Consider the following 19,624-nt stretch of genomic DNA (forward strand, 5'->3'; position numbering starts at 1 on the left):
CTCCTCCAAGTCATTTATAAAAATTACAAATAGCCGAGGACCAAGCACTGATCCCTGTGGCACTCCGCTGGTAACCAGTTTCCAGTCCGAAAATTTTCCATCCACCACCACCCTCTGTCTTCTGTTAGATAGCCAGTTACCTATCCAATCAGCCAAACTTCCCTCTATCCCACACATCCTTACTTTCTTCATAAGCCGACCGTGGGGGACTTTATCAAACGCCTTACTAAAATCCATGTATATGACATCAACTGCACTACCTTCATCTACACACTTAGTTATCTCCTCAAAAAATTCTATCAAATTTGTGAGGCAAGACTTGCCCTTCACAAATCCGTGCTGACCATCCCGGATTAAGCTGCATCTTTCTAAATGGTCGTAAATCCTATCCCTAAGGACCTTTTCCATCAACTTACCGACCACCGAAGTAAGACTAACCGACCTATAATTACCAGGGTCATTTCTATTCCCTTTCTTAAACAGAGGAACCACATTCGCCACTCTCCAGTCCTCTGGCACCAGTAGGCTTACATTAGGCTAATGTAAGTAGGCTTACATTAACCCTGCAATGGCATTACTGTGAAAATCCCCTAGTCGCTGCACTTGGGCGCCTCTCCAGGTATACTGAGGGAGAATTTAACATGGCCAATGCACCTAACCAGCACATCTTTTGGACTGTGGGACAAAGCCAGAGCACCCAGAGGAAACCCACGCAGACACAGGGAGAATGTGCAGACTCCATACAGACAGTGACCCAAGCTGGGAATCGAATCCGGGTCATTGGCGCTGTGAGGCAGCAGTGCTAACCTCTGTGTTGCCCTAAATTCCTCTGGCTGCACTTCTCATTCTCTCCTTTGATTATTATGTATTTTTTAGATGTAAAGTACTTTGGATGATTTTGCCTTTCATTTATTTGACTTCTCCGTGCCTCTCTTTTATAACAGTTTCTCCCACTGTTTGTACTGACTTGTTCAGAGATGCTGTTTTAGATGAGGGTCAAAACACATGGCCATAGCCAAAAGTATAAAGGCTTTGTTTTCTTGAACTTCCTAGACTATTGATCAGATCTCAGCCTTCCTTTTCTTGTGTTATTGCATACATGCATTTCCCTCTGTCAGGATGACTTGAAGTATCTCAACAGAGACATTTTAACTGAATGTTGTTGGAATTTCAAAAGGTAGGAAAAGTTTTAACCTTCCTCCAAAATCCAGAAAGTGGTAAGATTGCAGAACTTGCAAGCACAGTGGTTGGGTGAGTTGAATAGTAAAGATGCATTTGAGCAGAACCTAAAGAAAATGAGGGAGAAGTACATAGAAGGTTACAATGGTAGACTTAGATGAAAAAGGATTGGAGGAGACTCAAGTGGAGCATAAACACGAACATTGGGCCAAATGACCTGTTTCTGTGCTGTATATCCTATGTAATACTTCAGCATTTTCTATCACGAGTGTAATGAATATAATGATTTACACATTCACTGTGCTTTTTGAAAGTAATTGTATCAACCTATATTTATTGTTTTAAAATGCAGTAGTAATTCCAATTGTCATATTCCCTGCAACTGGCAATTGCAGGACGATGTGCTACCGACATTATGGATACCTTGTTTTGTTCTTCCAGAAGTTCCCAGATTGGAATATGTTCCATTGTTTGACTTGTCTGTACAGATACAAACTAGTGTAGCGTGTAATGATTCAGGTACCCTAAGGGCTCCAGGTCCATTGTTGTAAAGTTAGATAGGCTTTTCCCAGGTAGAGAAAGAAAACATTTTTACATTTGTGTTTGGACAAGTAGAGCAATTGGATTGTTGTCACCCTCAGAGCTGAAGAGGTGAATCATGATGAGCAGATATTATGGAAATATTTTGAGGGTATCTGTGAGAGGCGAATGTAAATTTAAATCATTTCAGTCATCGATGCGAGAAACTCAAAGCTAAATTAAAATCAAAAGAGAAAATGCTGGAAATTCCAGCACCTTCTCTTTGGGTTTCAGATTCCAGCATCTGCAGTAATTTGTTTTTATCAAAGCTAAATTATTTGATTTAATTCTGAAACACGCCATTCTTGGTCTTCCCTGCATCTCAATTTTTCCTCATTCTTTGAGTACAATTTCACTAGTGTGATGTCATGGAAATACTTTCCATGTCAAATAGTTATCATTTCAAGTACATCTTTTTTTTCTAATGAATCAGTGGTCTATTTGAAAAAGTTTAAGCATTCTAAATTTTATTTCTCTACTTAAACCTTTTAATTACTGCAACAGCACAAAAGGAAAATATTGCAGATGATGGAAAGCTGTTTTTCCTATTGGAAAAACTAAGCAGATCAGGCAACATCTGTGGAGAGAGAAACCTTCTGATGAAAATTATTGAGCTGAAATATAAACTCTGTTTCACCCTTTAATGACTATCATATTTATTATCAATAAGTGGAGTCAAAAACACATTCCCTCATTATATGATAGCATGTTAAAAATAGTAACAGGCTTGTTCTTGCATGTTATATAAATTTTAGCAAATTTGTCATCGGGACATCAGGACCTTCCTGATGAATCCCCTGGCAGACCCCTGAAATGCACACACCCCCTGCGACCCCGTGACCCACCCCTGCACAACGCCCCCCCGCACCCTTGCAGAGCTCCCCCCTTGTGTAGTCCCCTCCCCGCATATACCCCCATCATTGTGCATAGCCCCACCCCCTTGGCACTGTCCCTGGCACCTAACTGGGCACTGCCAAGGTGCCAAGTGGACACTGCCATGCTGGCACTGCCCAATGCTGTGACCATGGGGCCTGGTCCCCACTACTGCTGAGCAGTAGTGAATCTTACTGGTGTGACGGTGAGGGGGGAAGCATCCAGGCGGGCGGAGGAAACTGCCGAATCCGATATGTAGATGTTGATGTCGTCAATTCTGTGTTAATAGGCTTGGCACCCTTTCTCACACTGATTGACCAGTATGGTGAGCCGTTAAGATTGCGCCCACTGTCTCTCCTCTCTTTCTCACACACACATGCACTCACTAGCAGCTGTTCACTCTACGACCCAACCCCCCTGGCCCTACAGGATCTCTCTCCCACTGAGCCATGCTGTCTCTTCTCCCTCAACCCCAGACCTCTTCCCCCATGAATACCCGGCCACCACATCAAAATCCTCTCTTTTTCCTATGTACACTTAGCGGTGTTGATGTTCATTCTTTCTCCAATCACACTCGGGAGAGGCTTGGCCTGTGATTTAAGGAGCAATTCCTTTCAGAATTGTCCATTCCACTTACCAGCATTTTGAAAACTGGCTCTGGCCAGTTCATGGGTTAGGTAAGCCTGATCAAGTGCTTCAAATTTATATTACACATCTAATAATGTGTCTAGTAATGTAAAACATATTTATTAAAAATGTGGGGTTTATAATTTTGCTATGTTCTGGAAATAGGTCTTTAATATAGGATAAAATATAGGGTGGGGGAGTCATGTGACCTGCTCTGAAGTCTGTCTAACAACTTGCCTGGTTGACTAGGCTGTGGGGCCTATGAGGGAAGAGGGGGAGATTAAATGTAGCCCCAGATTGTTTTGCTGGATAAAAGGTTCAAGCTGTTCATGCTTACTTCTAGTCTAAGTCCCAGAGAAGTAGTGAGAATATCAGGTTGTAAACAGTTATGGTTTAAACTTTCCATTTTCTTCCAAGATGAAACAAAGCTGGGATCTAAAGAATAGCAAATTATCATTTAACCTGGATACCAGGCCCATGTGATTCTTGTTAGCATGGAGAAGGTCTTGGGAGAGGAGAAGGGTTTTGAATATATCCCTGAAAACCCGTAGACAAGGCAGTCTGTCAGGAACTGGGTGGGAGCAGCTAGTGGCCAAAGGTCTGCAAGGTTCACCATGCATGAATAAGAGTGGGAGCTCACTCTCAGAGTGAAAAAAACAAATTAGTGAGGGTTTCAAACGGAGTGGGAAGATTCACCTAGCTTCTGTCAGAGGCAGAATTGCTAGTGTAGGGAGTCGTGAGAGTCCCTTTCAGACTTTCACGCAGGTTCAAAGCTGTACTCTGGAAGTAACAGGAATGAATGACTATGACAAGTATCGTGTTGAAACAACAATTTTATTGAATAATGATTTTAACAATATGACTATTATACTTGATAATATATGTGTGAAAATAATATATAATAAAGATAATTAATATAAAAAGGAAGATAACTTTATTGAAAGGAGAAAGCACTTGTATATATCTGAAGAAAAGGTAACCGATGTTTGCTTAAACACAAAGGGAGTGGGATACTGAGAGTGCATGATCAGCCATGATCATAGTGAATGGTGGTATGGGCTCGAAAGGCCAAACGGCCTATTCCTGCACCTATTTTCTATGTTTCAAACAGTGACCTTTAATTTGGTCTGTTCCACGACAGCTCCTCAAAATTGGCACACGTATGTACTTCAATGTACATACATTGAAGTTGCTGAGTAACTTCAATGTGTGGGTACTCTGGTCAGTCACTCCCTTTCTGGCCCTTCGTCCCATCATCCATGGTTGACTATTCCACCCAGCTGCAGCCCCGTGTTTCCAAAGCAACGTCCCTTTAAACTGATTTTTTGGCTTCATTCCAGTAGCTGAAAGCCTGCTACACAGTCTTTCCAAACCAAATCTCAGCTTTTATCAGTGCTTCTCACAGGGACCACAAGGTTAAGCAGATGTTGTATTATTCAGGTTGTTTATATAGCTCTTGATGGTGTCTTCTCATCAGCTATCAATCAGGTGTTAGGTCCATCATCTCATGATGCTCCAGATAAGATAAGACCACACCAGATAAGATTACTTAGCACCTTGGTCTCTAATCCAAGGGTCACTGAATGCTGTTGAACAGCACTTCTGAATGTATATAAAAAACCTATTTTTGTATTCTAACTCGAGAAAGTGAAAAACATAATCTTAGCCTAAACAACAACTGTGCTGGTCAGTACAGAGAGGAAACAAGATCTAGAAAAACAGATCGCTACTGATTATTATTGATTAATTAATCAAAACACAATCATAGCTGGATTAAGATCAGTGTCTATGAAGTGAGAAAATACAAAATGACTTTAAGTATTAAGAAATCAAGGCAGAGCAGAAATAAAATACAAAATTGCAAAATTTATTGGCTGCAGATCTCAATTAGAAAAACCTTCACTGTGAAAGTTGGTTCTTGAGTGAAATGTTACAGACTGGGAAAGTAAAGGAATGGAACTAAACCCTTGAGAGCTAAGAATCATTTGGCTTGGGTCTGGGAAAATCAAATGACTACTTAAGAGACGGTGTAATGTACACTTGTGAAGTGGGTTTTTCAGCTGTGTCAAAAGTAGAGAGAAATGTTCTGTTCTGCAAATTGCCTACAATAATAGTGTGTCAGTCAATAGTGCTTTTAGTCTGTTAGTTTGTAAAAGTTTTATAAAGTAAAAACTTGCCCTGCCATTCTTTTGGCTATTAATTGGAATTCACAATTCTCTTTGTAAAGTTATTGGTCTTTACAGTGTTTGTAACATACTTCAAAACATTGAGTCTTTTCATATTATTAGTCCTTTTAAATGCCTAACCTTTCATATATTAAGTTTAAAAATTTGTCCTGAATATAATTGAATGCAATGCACATTAATAGATGCATTTTGACTGATTTATGCTGACTGGCAGGAAATGGATTGATGTTTGGAGATTTACATTCCCAAAGTACGCTGTGAATTTGAAGTTCCAACACTATGCAAAATCAATCCATTGGACTATTAATAAAATATAGAACTTGGCAAATCATTCATTACTAATTGTTTGTAGATTCTAAATCCACTGACAACAAAAGACTAAAAATTGTTTTCAAAATGGTATGGCATATTCTATTTTTTTTCTTGACAGTTCTTTCTGCCCCTACCAAAACACCTCTAATCAAAGTCACAAGTAACAAGTGATTGTGACAAGGTAACCTGTTTTGGTTTATTATCAGACTATTTATCCAACATCCAGTGCTAGTTGTGCAGACAGTTCATTGAATGAAACCTTGGAAAGACCAAATTGTCTTCAGTGCGTGCTACAAAATCTATTCCCCAGTTACCAACTCCATCCCTCTCCCTAGCAACTGATGCAGTCTAGATAGTTAGTAACCTTGGTGTCATATTTGCCCCGAGAAGTGAACTTCCAATCATAGGATCATAGATTCCCGACAGTGCAGAAGGAGGCCATTTGGCCCATCGGGTCTGCACCGACCACAATCCCATCCAGGCCCTATTCCTGTAACCCCACGTATTTACCTTGACATTAGGGTCAATTTAGCATGGCCAATCAACCTAACCCGCACATCTTTGGACTGTGGGAGGAAACCGGAGCACCCAGAGGAAACCCTCGCAGATACGGGGAGAATGTGCAATCTCCACACAGACAGTGACCTGAGGCCAGAATTGAACCCGAGTCCCTGGCACTGTGGGGCAGCAGTGCTAACCACTGTGCCACCCCATGTATTTGCACAATCCCCAAAACAACCTATTTCTACCTACGTGCCATCACCAGCACAATTCATCAGCTGCTGAGACATTCATCCATTGCCCAAGATACCATAAATCAGGAATTGGAAAGAAGGAAGGAACTCAGAAAAATTACCGTTGCCTGCGAAGTGGTGCTTAACAAATTGTTGGAGCTGCGGGTTGACAAATCCCCAGGTCAACACCATTATTCCCACGAAACTCATCTCCAAACTCCATGGCCTGGGCCTCGGCACCTCCCTCTGCGACTGGATCCTGAACTTCCTAACTCACAGACCACAATCAGTAAGGATAGGCAACAACACCTCCTCCATTATCATCCTCAACACCAGTGCCCCACAAGGCTGTGTTTTCAGCCCCCTTCTATACTCCTTATACACCTATGACTGTGGCCAAATTCCCCTCCAATTCGATTTTCAAGTTTGCTGACGACACCACCGAGGTGGGTCGGATCTCAAACCATAATGAGAGAGTACAGGAATGAGGTAGAGAATTTGGTGAACTGGTGCAGCAACAATAATCTCTCCCTCAATGTCCACAAAACGAAGGAGATTGTCATTGACTTCAGGAAACGTAAAGGAAAACATGCCCCTGTCTACATCAACGGGGACGAAGTAGAAAGGGGTTGAGAGCTTCAAGTTTTTAGGTGTCCAGATCACCAACAAACAACCTGTCCTGGTCCCCCCATGCCGACACTATGTTAAGAAAGCCCACCAACGCCTCTACTTTCTCAGAAGACTAAGGAAATTTGGCATGTCAGCTACGACTCTCTTTTACAGATGCACCATAGAAAGTATTCTTTCTGATTGTATCACAGCTTGGTATGGTTTCTGCTCTGCCGAAGACCGCAAGGAACTACAAAAGGTCGTGAATGTAGCCCATCCATCACACAAATGAGCCTCCCATCCATTGATTCTATCTACACTTCCCGCTGCCTTGGCAAAGCAGCCAGCATAATTAAGGACCCCTCGCACCCCGGACATTCTCTCTTCCACCTTCTTCTGTCGGGAAAAAGATACAAAAGTCTGAGGTCACATACCAACCGACTCAAGAACAGCTTTTTCCCTGCTGTTGTCAGACTTTTGAATGGACTTACCTTGCATTAAGTTGAGCTTTCTCTACACCCTAGTTATGACTGTAACACTACATTCTGCACTCTCTCATTTCCTTCTCTATGAATGGTATGCTATGTCTGTATAGCGTACAAGAAACAATACTTTTCACTGTATGTTAATACATGTGACAATAATAAATCAAATCAAAATCTGCTGCCAGCATCAGGGGAATGGAATTTGGGGGTGTGGCGGGAGGGTTACAGGTGGAAAGAGTTGCACAAAAGCCCAAGCAGAGAGGATCAAATTCTTTGATGGATGCGAGATAATGCACGACAAATTGATGGGCATAGATTGGGGGTAAGGACATGTAGATTATAAAGAAGCAGAGGTTTTTAAATTTAGAGTTCTTAAATTTAAGTGACTTTGGAACGGTTTGCCAATATAAGTCAGTTAAGACAATTTGTGGGGTGGTGGGGTAGTTTGGGTCACATACCAACCGACTCAAGAACAGCTGCTTCCCTGCTGCTGCTCAGACTTTTGAATGGACTTACCTTGCATTAAGTTGATCTTTCCCTACACCCTAGTTATGATTGTAACACTACATTCTGCACTCTCTCGTTTCCTTCTCTATAAACGGTATGCTTTGTATAGCGCGCAAGAAACAATACTTTTCACTGTATGTTAATACATGTGACAATAATAATAAATCAAATCAAATCAGGTCCTGATGGACTTCATCCTAGGGTCTTAAAAGAAATGGCTAGTGAGATAGTTGATGTTGGCTTTAATTTTCCAATATTTCCTAGATTTGGGGAAGGTTCCATTTGATTGGAAAATATCAGCGTAATTCCTCTATTCAAAAAGGGAGGGAGACAGAGAGCAGGAAACTATAGGCCAGTTAGCTTAACATCTGTCACAGGAAAAATGTTAGAAACTATTATGGTAGGAAACATTAAAAAAATTTGAGGCACACAGAGTCAATGTGGTTTTGTGTAATGACCTCAACGAGACCCATGAGGTTAGCTTCTTGAGTATGAGATCCCTGATTGAGTTAATGATTGCCTGTCCAATCAGGGAGTCTCACCTGGATATATATTGAGGAATGTCAGGGCTACTGACACTCTGAATTCTGACTTCGTACCTGAAGCACTCTTTGGAGTGGAATTGAGTTTGTAAATAAAGGGAATCTGGTGAAGGGACACCGGCTTCTGAGGAGTTATTTCATTTCGTGAAAGGGAAATCATGTTTAACCAATGTATTGGAGTTCTTTGAAGGAGTCGCCTGCTGTGGAGAAAGGGAAACCGCAGAATGTTCTGTTTAAAAATAAAGTGTCGCCCATTTAACAAAGAGAGTAGGAGATTTTTTTTTCTCGGAGGATTGAGTCTTTGGAATTCTCTTTTTCAAAGACAGCGCCTTTGAATATTTATTAGGCACAGAGATAGGTGGATCCTTGATTTTAAAAAAGGTGAAAGATTATCGATGTAAGCAGGTGGTTGCAGTCAGATCAGTCATGATCTTATTAAATGGCGGAGCACGCTCAAGGGGCTGAATGGCCTACTCCTGCTCCTAATTTTTATGTGTATATAAGTTTACTACACAATATAAAAGCTCATGGTGTTGGGGATAATATATGAGAATGGATAGAAGATTGACTAACTTACAGGAACCAAAGTCCGAAGAAGTATGTAGTCATGAGGTTGGCAGACTAACTAGTGGATGAGTGATGGGGCCTCAGCTATTTTTCATTTATATTAATAACTTTGAAGGGACAGACTGTGTTGTAATCAAATTTGCTAATGATACAAAAATAGATGTGAATGTAGTTGTGAGGACACAAATAACCCACAGGGGAATATAAATAGGTTAATTGAATGGACTTCCTTACTGAGTTTTTGGAATTCTCTATCCCAGAGGTCTCAGAAGCTTAATCATTGAACGTGTTCAAAACAGAAGTACATAGATTTCTGGAGACTAATGACATCAAGGACATGGCGATAACACTAGAAAGTGGCATTGACATAGATGATCAGTCGTGGACTAACTGAATGGCTCAATGGGCTAAATGGCCTATTCCTATTTCCATTAATCATCTATTCCTGATCCCATTTCTTATGTTCTGTGCTTGCTGATCTACATTGTCTCCTGGTCAAGCAACCTTTAATTTTAAAAAAATTCTCAACCTTGTTTTCAAATCCGTTAATGGTTTTGCTCTTCTCTATCTCAGTAATCTCCTCCTGCCCCACAAACTTCTGGGATATCTGCACCCCCTCTAATTCCAGCGTCTTGAACTGGCCTGATTTTAATTGGTCCACCATTGGTGGCTATGCCTTCAGCTGCCGAGATCCTAAGCCCTGGAATTTCCTCCCTAATCCTCTCCATCTCACTGCCTCTCTTTCATCCTTTAAGATGCTTTGTAAAGCTTAACCGCATTTGGGCTGCCTTATGTTATATCAGCATATATAGCTCAGTGTCAGATTTTGCTTGGGATATTTTGTGTTGAGGTGCTACATAAATATAAGGTGTCATTTAAAAAATAAATCTATTTATTTGAGTAACTGTTGGTTCGATACTTGGTACAATATTACTAATATTCACCTCCATTATATATTCTGTTTTTGAGTACTTTCCGTGATACCGAGTAATGCTGCACCTTCATTTCATGGCTGGTTTTTTTTTACAACATTTGTGATCAAATATTGAGTCCATTTACAAATATCCTATACTGAACATTACAGTCAAGTTAAGCAATTGTGCAGAACACAAATGTTGGAACATGTGCTTTGACTTATGAGGCTTTTTGCCCAGAAGACTGCCTCCACCTCCAGTGTCATTAATCAGTCAGTGTATATCTGTGTCAAGATGATAGGAATGAAAAAACAAAAAAAGTACCCAGCAGTGTCATCTTCTTTCATTGAAGGGAAGGATACTTCTCCACACTTTTCTGCTTGTCCATCCCACAAGAGTCGCTTTGTTGAACGGAGTTATGGCTTATGTTTTCATAATGACTACCTATCTTTGAAATGCTACCAGGGCTTTCCAAACTGTGGTTCACAACACACAGTCAGGTCACAAGATGGAACTTTGGAGTTGAGAGCTCTGAGGTAGCAGTGGCTGCTGTGGAGCACTGACCGAGTGTCAACAGCTGCAACACTCCTTTAAATTCACGTGTTTTTTAATGGTGAGCATAGCCGAACTGACCAATTCTTAAAGCCCGATTCCTGCTTCAAAAAAGCCGTTGAAAAAGGTAGGTGCTTTTTATTTTAAAACCCTGCAGGTTAATCTTGCTGCTCTCCATGCTATCCCGCTCTTACTGTGCTCCGCCCCACCCTGGTCTCACAGCTGTCAACCCCATCCCGCTCTTGCAGCACTCCACCCCACTCTCAGCTCTCCCTCCCCGGTCTCTCAGTTCTTTCCCAACCCGCTGTGCTTTAGATTCTGAGGTACAATAACAAGTTCTGTTGTTTGTTTTACATGTAGTGAAGACAACCTCAGTATAAGTGTATTTAATCTCTTTCCAGATGGCGCAGTACTTCTGTACTGGAACCCATAATGATGAAGCATTATTCCACCATTATGCACTCAATGTGCCTCTCTACACTCACTTCACTTCACCCATTCGCCGTTATGCTGATATCATTGTGCATCGACTTCTTGCTGCAACACTGGGTAGGTTACACAATCTTTGTTACAGGTGTGTGTGTGTGTATACAGTGAAACAAGATGAACCATTAAAATATATTGTATTATGTAATGTTTTAAATAGAGTTGTGGTGCAGATTAATGTCATGTTTAGATGTGGTTCTCACAAAGATTGATCTTGGTCTTTTAAATTTAGGCTTCCATTGGCTGGCACATAAGCCTTTGGAGTTTTTTTCAGCCAATGAAAGCCCCTTTTGAGCCAGACAGATCTGGAAGTTTTCAGAATAAGAAAAAAATAAGTGACCTTCTATCAGATGACCAATGTCTCTCTACAACTATTGGGGTAATTTAAATTATTTTCAACTTCCAGTGTGAAATGCTGATTAAGAAAAGTTGTGTTCCTGTTTGTTGCTGATCTTGCAAATAGACTGCTCCTGCTTTCACGCCAAGATATTTGCGGAATTTTATTTGAACCAGTCTCTTAACATAGCAGATATCAAATCTCAAGATGCGTTGACACACTCAGACAGCCTATTTTAAGTGAATATCTCCAAACCATTTAAGTAATTTGCTTGTCTTTTGTCCTTATTGAAGAAGGGGATTAGGTATCTGTTGCAAATTAAGATTTCTATGTGGATTACCAAATGTGTGCTCAGTTTTAAGCAACACTGTGTATGCTTTTTAAATTGAATTCTCTTTCACCTAGAGATGATGTACTAGGTAACTGCTATCCAACTGAAGGTCAATATTACATTCATAAAATTTCATCATGCAATTGCCCTTGGGGAGTACAGATAAAAGAGTACATTAGCAAAAAAGGTTTTTAATGTGTCAACATTGTTTAAATTTTAAAGTTTATTTATTAGTATCAGAAGTAGGCTCACATTAATGAAGTTACTGTGAAAATCCCCTAGTCACCACATTCCAGCGCCTGTTTGGGTACACTAAGGAGAATTTAGCATGGCCAATGCACCTAACCAGCATAACTTTCAGACCGTGGGAGGAAACTGGAGCACCCGGAGGAAACCCACACAGACACGGGGAGAATGTGCAGACTCCGCACAGACAGTGACCCAAGCTGGGAATCGAACCCGGGTCCCTGGCGCTGTGATGCAGCAGCGCTAACCACTATTAGTGTTCCTTTGTTTTAATTCTTCTTTCGTGTAATTGCTGATGTAATAACATCCCCAACATCTAGTATGGATCAATTAGGCTAAATTGAAATAAATACGACAGAAAATTACAACTTGTGACTTTTTGACTGGTAAACCCATTACTGGCATTTGTTCATGTGGAGGCCAGTTGTTCCTTGAATAAATTAATCATATTGTATGAACTTGCACTTTACTGCTGTGAACGGACTTAAATGATGTCCTGTTCAATTTAAATAAGATTAGTTTTTTTTGTTAACTGCAACTATGTATGCATTAAATTATTCCAAAAGCTAAAAAATAAATTAAAACATTGCACCAACCAAACTGTTACATTTTTTTAAGCAGTATATTAGACAGAAAATGCTGGAAATAGTCAGCAAGTAAGATGATGTTTTGATGAAAGTCATTGACTTGAAATGTTAATTTGTTTTTCTATCCACAGTTGCTGCCTGACTTGCTGAGTACTTCCAGCACTTTCTGATTTTATTTAAGTTATTCAGCACCTGCAGTATTTTGCTTTTATTTTAGAATAACTAGCTGGTTTCATAAACTGCAGCCTAACCAAACATGAAGCTTCAAATATAATTAAAACATTCTGAGTCATTTTACTAAATAAATTTGCTGGTTAATGGACATTTTTATTTTTAAAAAGTTGATTTTTCCAGTAGTAAGTACTCTCAATTATGTTTTTAGATTCTGCTCAACAGATTGGTCTAGCTAAAAGTGGCATTCAAAAACAAGCAGACCTTTGCAATGCGAAAAAGAGTGCTTCAAAAAAAGTGCAAGAACTTAGCGCCGACCTTTTCTTCTCTGTTTTTGTGAAGGTAAGGAACCTTACAATTATTTTGTTGATAGCTTGCAATTGTTTTGCTGATGAGGTGTACATTAGTGCAGCAGGAACGAAGCATCAAATCAATTAGGAGACCTTGGGGCCCGATTCTCCCATCGCGACGCGCTAATTTTTTGGTGCATCAGGTTGGGAGATGAGCGTGTCGGCCATTTCGCGGGATTTGCACATGCGTTCCCGATGCATGTGTGCCTCCCACCGCTGGAGAGACCACACTGCAAACCGGCGGGAAGACCAGGTAAGTAATTTTAATCTATTTGTAATGTAATTTAAATGTCATTATTGGGCCCGATAGCATCTCCCACCCTGCCAGGAGTGTTTCACTCCGGGGTTTAGATTGGCTCCCCATGTTCGGGGAACTAGAGGGAGACACCGCTGGAGTCAAGGGCAATCGGGGCCCTCCAGAAGGTCAGATGGTGGAGGGTTGGTGCCCCTTGGGCATGGGCACCCTGGCAGCACCAGTGCCAATCTGTGACCCCTTTCACTGCCCAAAGGGCAAAGTGCCCGTGCCCAGGGGGCACCTGGCACTACCCACCAGGCATCGGACAGTGTCAAGGGGCCTATTATGGGCAGGGCTTAGGGGTGACCGGTGGGGGTGAGGGGTCCCACTGTCACTCTGCATGGGGATCGGTCGGGACTGGAGAGAGACTAGAGATGGGATGGAGTGGGGGGTAGTCTGCCTCCCGGGGGGTGGGGGCGGGGGTGTCTGCCGAAGTGTAGGGGTTGCGGGGGGGGGGGGGGGATCAACACTGCTGGGGAGGGGGGGGGGGTTGCTGCTGATCGGGGCTCTCTGGGATGCGGGGATGTTGGGGCTGACCTGGGAATGGTCATGGAGGCCATGATCGGGCCATGGGGGGGGGGGCTGGAGGGGCAGCACTGAGGGGGTCCCGGCTGGCCAGCGATTGAGCTGGCCAGCAAACTCGTGGCTAACAGATCGAGACCATTGTGCGTGCGCAGAGATCTGGGACTATCAGACTCTGGGCTTTTAATGATATTCATGATTGTGACCTCTGCAATGCAGAGTGTAGGAGATTCGAGTCTGAACTCCCATTGAAAAAACCATCGGGAATTACACCAGTTTTCCCGTGAATTTTCAGCACTTCGAATTTTTTGGGGAGAATCGGGCCCCTTGTTTCAGCAGACTAGCAGCAATTGAATACATGCCAACTATCAGTATTCTTTGGGGCAGCTCCATGTTAGTATTTGTTGACAAAAATTAGTGCTGACCAGTCTTGTTGCTACATCGTATCACCCCTGCTCAAATCCTGCTGCTTATCAAAGTGATTTCACCCACTGCATATTACATATGGGAATCAGTTGTGAGTGCAGCAGCCAGAATCAATACTATTTGCCGCAGTTTTCTGGAAGGAGTGGCATGAAGGAAAACAGAAGAGGAGAAATTAATGGCAATGAAAAGTAGGGAGGTAGAGGGAGAGAAAATGTAGCAGAAGTTACAAACAGTTCCATGGGAAGGGAAAGAGGAGAAGATCAAAACAGCAATGTGAGTGGGGAACAAAACACAATGCCAGTAATAACAGGGAAGAAGTGGTGCCAATAGTAACAGATGAATAGCAGGAGGGAGAAGAGTATCAGCTTGGAGTAAAATGCTAAAGGTGGAGAAGTGTTCAGAGAGGGGTTTAGGCCTCTATTGGAGAAAGGGGTTTAGTCGGCATACAGTGGTAAGATACATTTATAAGAACTATGTAATTTTAGGTGTAATTAAAGTGGCATAAATTTAATTGCTTGGCGTATTTGCACCAAGTGCCATATACTCATCACCCCTGTGATTGCTGACTTCGATCAACTCCCAGTCCAATAATGCCTCGATTTTTAAAATTCTCATTTTCATGTTTAAATCCATTGCCCCTATCTCTGTAACGTCCTACTGCCTTCCAAGATCTCTGTGATCATCCAGTCCTGGTTTCCTATGCATCCCAGATTTCCTTCATTCCACCATTGGTGGCAATGCCATCAACCGCCTAGGTCCCAAGATTTGTTACTCTAAACATTTTCATCTCTCTACCTTTCTCGCCTCAATTAAGCTTTTCCTAAATCTTATTTTTTCGACCAAATGTTTGGTCACCTGCTCGACGATCTCTTTATGTGGCTTGGTGTCAAATTTTGTATGAAATACACTGTGAAGTGCCTTGGGATGATTTTATTCTGATCACTACCTTGTATCACTCTCCCCTCTTCAAAACACTGCATCCTTCTGGAAAAAGCTGTCCTAATGCTCGCACACTGAACTGTAGTGCGACTTTGAACCAAGTGTGGAAGTTGGGTGAGAAGAAGGGAATTTTAAATATCTTTCCAAAAATCTAATATTGTTTGTATTTTGGGTTTAACATGTAACTGCATGTACTGTTTAACTTCTAAGTCTCATCCAAGGATCTAAGTACAGGAATAGGAGCTATCCACAGGCAACAGCTAACAGAGTTAATTAAAGAAATTAGCTTGATCTAGTCTTGCTATACCTGGACTCAGCTGCTCCCTTTATTCAGAACATATAAATTCAGACACTCTCTGTATCACCAGCATTGAGTGATGCTTCACTCACAGTGTGGGAGTTTGGTGAGGAGGGGTGGGAAAGTATTCCTTTGCTTTTTCTAACATTTTCACCCGGTAGAAATTGGTTCTGTTCTACTACAGGGCAGGTGAGCTATTGGTAAATATCTGGTAAGTATTCAAGGTCTATTTTCCTTGAGTTTCAAATAGTACTGGAGTTTGTATAAGATTGATAAATATCTAAAAAAATAAATAATTGAGTTAATTAAAGCTCATAAGTATGGCAGGACTGGTGATGTGTCAAGGCATGTGGAAATGCTTGGATACTGATGTTATCCAGAGCAAGCACATTTTCTGTAAGTGTCTGGGGCTTTAGGAGCTTTGACTCAGTCATTGAGCTAAAGGCTGAATTGCAGGCACAGTGACACATCAAGGAGGGTGAGAGTTACCTGGATGCTTTGTTTCAGGAGGTGGTCACACCTGCTGGGATAGGATCTTCTGGTTTGGAATGTGGTCAGGGACAGGAGTGTGTGACTGCAGCTGAGGCAGTTAAGAGAACCCAGAGGGCAGGAGTGTCAGCCACTGCAATTGTCCAACAGGTTTGAAGTTATTTCAGCATGTTTGGAGGGGCTGCAGGGTGGATGAGCTGACTGACCATGACACTGTGGTGCAGGAAGCCATTCAAGTGGGGAGAGCACATAAGAATGTAGTGGTAGTAGATTAGAGAAATGAATGCATGGCTCAAAGACTGGTGTAGAAGAAATGGGTTCTGGTTCATGGCACACTAGTACACATACTGGGGAAAGTGGGATCTGAACAATTGAGACAGTTTACACCTGAACTGTGCTGGAGCTGATATTCTAACAAGTTGCATAACTAGGGAAGTAGAGAAAGTTTTAAACTAAATAGTGGGGATAAAGAATCAACTTTGGGAAGATATGGTAAACTAAAGAGACAAGGCAAGAGATGTAGGTACTTGATATGGAAATGATAGATTGTGACAGAAAGAAAGAGAGAGTAGAAATTTAAGAGTAAATCAGTAGATAAGGCTGGATGTGACAAAAATAAAAAAAGGCCAAAGCTTAAGCTCTGTGTCCAAGTACACACAGCATTTGAAACAAAACATACTGATAGTGCAAATAGAAATTAATAAATACAATCTGATAGCCATTACAGAGACATGGCAACAGATGACATAGATTGGGACCTGAATATTGAAGGGTCTGTGACATTTAGGAAGGACTTGAAGTTAAGAAAGGGTGGAGAGGTAGCTCTGTTAATTAATGATGGTATTAGCTCATCAGAAAGAGAGGACCTAAATTCAGGAAACCAGGATGTTGAAGTTTTTGTTGATGTGATGACTTCAGCCGGGCAAATGAGGTTGGCCTGCTGGAGTATGAACTCGCTCCCAATCAGGGAGCCACGTATTCCCTATTTAAAGCAGGTGTGTCAGTCTCTCTCTCTAGCAGGAAGCTTAACTGAGTGCACTGGGTTGTATAGTATGTTGTGTAAATAAAGGAACTGCTGGTGACGGGACCATTTTCCCCGTGGATTTATTACATTTGAGATGAGAAGTGATAAAGGCAATAAGTCACTTGTGGGAATGGTGTACCACTCCCCTAATTATAACCATGTAATAGGGCAGAGTATAAAAGAAGAGATATTAGAAACGTACTGCAATAATCATGAGGGATTTTAATCTACATGCAGATTGGAAAAATCAGGTGGACAAAGGTAGCATAGATGAGGAGTTCATAGAATGTTTACAGGATAGATTCTTAGAATATTTAACACGTTCTGGAGCCAACTAGAGGGCACTCGACTGTAACGAGATAGGATTAATTGATAACCTCTTAGTAGCACCAATCATAATATGATTGAATTTTACATTCAATTTGAGGGAGAGAAGAATATGTCCAAGCCTAGTATTCTAAACTTAAATAAGGGTCACTATGAGGGCAAAAAAGTGGTTCTAGCTAAAATGAACTGGCAAATATGAAAGTGATAGATCAACAGAGGCTCAGTGGCAGACATTTAAAGGGACATTTCAGGAAAATACAGAATCGACACATTCCAATGAGAAAGAAAAAATCCAAGGGAAGGACCCACCATCATCTGTAGTTAACTAAAAAGGTTAAAGGCAGTGGCTGGAATTCTTTGGTCTCACATGCCCCGCTCCAGCTGCCAATGAGAATGCCAAATCTCTGTTCACAGCAGTGGGACCAGAGAATCCCAGCCACTGATGAGGTCAGAGATTCTGCCCAGTATTAAACTTGAAGAAAAAGCATATATTTGCTCAAAGACAAGTGACAGGTCAGAAGATTGGAAAGGATATTAAGAACATCAAAGGATGACAAGAAGATTTGATAAGGAAGGAAAAACTAGAGTATGCGAGAAAGTTGGCCAATGATGCAAAAACAGATTGTAAGAGTTTCTATAGATATTTAAATAAGAAAATAGTTAACTAAGTGAGCACTAGTCCTATAGAAAATGCATCTGGGGAATTGCTAATGGAAAGTAGGGCTATGGCAGATGAATTAAACAGGTATTTTGCATCTGTCTTCACAATAGAGGACACAAGTAACATCCCAGAAATAGCTGTGAATCAGGAAATGGAAGGGAGGGAGGAAATTTACACCCACCAAGGAAGTGGTATTGAGCAAATTGGCTGACAAATCCTCTGGTCTGATGGACTTTATCCTAAGTCTTGAAAGTAGTGGCTAATGAGATAGTTGATGCATTGGTTTTAATTTTCCAAAATTCCCTAGATTTGGGGAAGGTTCCATGAGATTGGAAGATAACAAATGTAACTCCTTTATTCAATAAGGGAGGGAGACAGAAAGCAGGAAACTATAGGCCAGTTAGCCTAACATCTGTCACAGGGAATTAGAAACCATCATTAAAGATATTTTAGCTGGGCATTTGGAAAATTTCAAGACAATCTCACCGAGTCAACATGGTTTTGTGAAAGGGAAATTATGTTTAACCAAGTCATTGGTGTTCTTTGAGGGAGTCATATGCGCTGTGGATAAAGGGGAACTGGTGGATGTACTGTACTTAGATTTCCAGAAGGCATTTGATTTCCAGAAGGCATTTGATAAGGTGCCACATCAAAGGTTATTGCATAAAATAAAAGTTCATGATGCAGACAGTAACATATTGGCACGGATTGGAGATTGGCTAGCTAACAGGAAACAGAGTTGGCATAAATGAGTCTTTCTCCAGTTGGCAGCTTGTGACGAGTGGTGTGCCACGTGAATCAGTGCTGGGACCTGAAGTTTTTACAATTGATATAAATGACTTGGGTGAAGAGACTGAAAATATGGTTGCTAAATTTGCTGAGGACACAAAAATAGGTAGGATAGTAAACTGTGAAGAGAACACAAGGAGGCTACAAAGGACATAGGTAGGTTAAGGGAGTGAGTAAAAATCTGGCAAATGTAAAATTGTTCATTTTGGCAGGAAGAATAAAAAAGAAGCTTATCTAAATGGTGAGAGATTGCAGAGCTCTGAAGTGCAGAAGGATCGAGGTGTTCTAGTACACGAATTGCAAAAAGCTGGTGTATATGTACAGCAAGTAATTAGGAGAGCTAATAGAATGTTATCATTTATTATGAAAGGAACTAATTAAAGGTGGGGAGGTTATCCCTCAGTTGTACAGGGCATTGGTAAAACTACATCTGGATTATTGCATACAATATTGGTCTCTTATTTCCACAAGGATATTGCATTAGAAGCAGTTCAGAGAAAGTTTTCTTGACTAATACCAGGAATGGGTGGCTTGTCTTATGAGGAAAGGTTGGAGAAGTTAGGTTTGTATCCACTTGCGTTTAGAAGAGTAAGAAGCAACTTGATTGAAACCTTTCTAACCCTGAGTGGTATTGACAGCATGAATGTGCAGTGAATGTTTCCTCTTGTCAGAGAACCTAG

At 41.2% G+C, this 19,624-nt stretch overlaps 1 protein-coding gene across 2 annotated transcripts in view; it reads left to right on the forward strand.

Annotated features, from left to right (window-relative positions):
• dis3l2 (DIS3 like 3'-5' exoribonuclease 2) overlaps positions 1–19,624 on the forward strand; it is a 248,192-nt gene that overhangs the window by 216,006 nt on the left and 12,562 nt on the right. For both annotated transcript variants that reach the window (XM_078207700.1, XM_078207706.1), the window contains 2 exons: positions 11,068–11,215; positions 13,036–13,166. In XM_078207700.1, the coding sequence (XP_078063826.1) occupies positions 11,068–11,215; positions 13,036–13,166 (279 nt within the window). The remainder of the gene's footprint in view (positions 1–11,067; positions 11,216–13,035; positions 13,167–19,624) is intronic.

This window comes from Mustelus asterias, chromosome 3 (assembly GCF_964213995.1).
Source record: "Mustelus asterias chromosome 3, sMusAst1.hap1.1, whole genome shotgun sequence".
Lineage (NCBI taxonomy): Eukaryota > Metazoa > Chordata > Chondrichthyes > Carcharhiniformes > Triakidae > Mustelus > Mustelus asterias.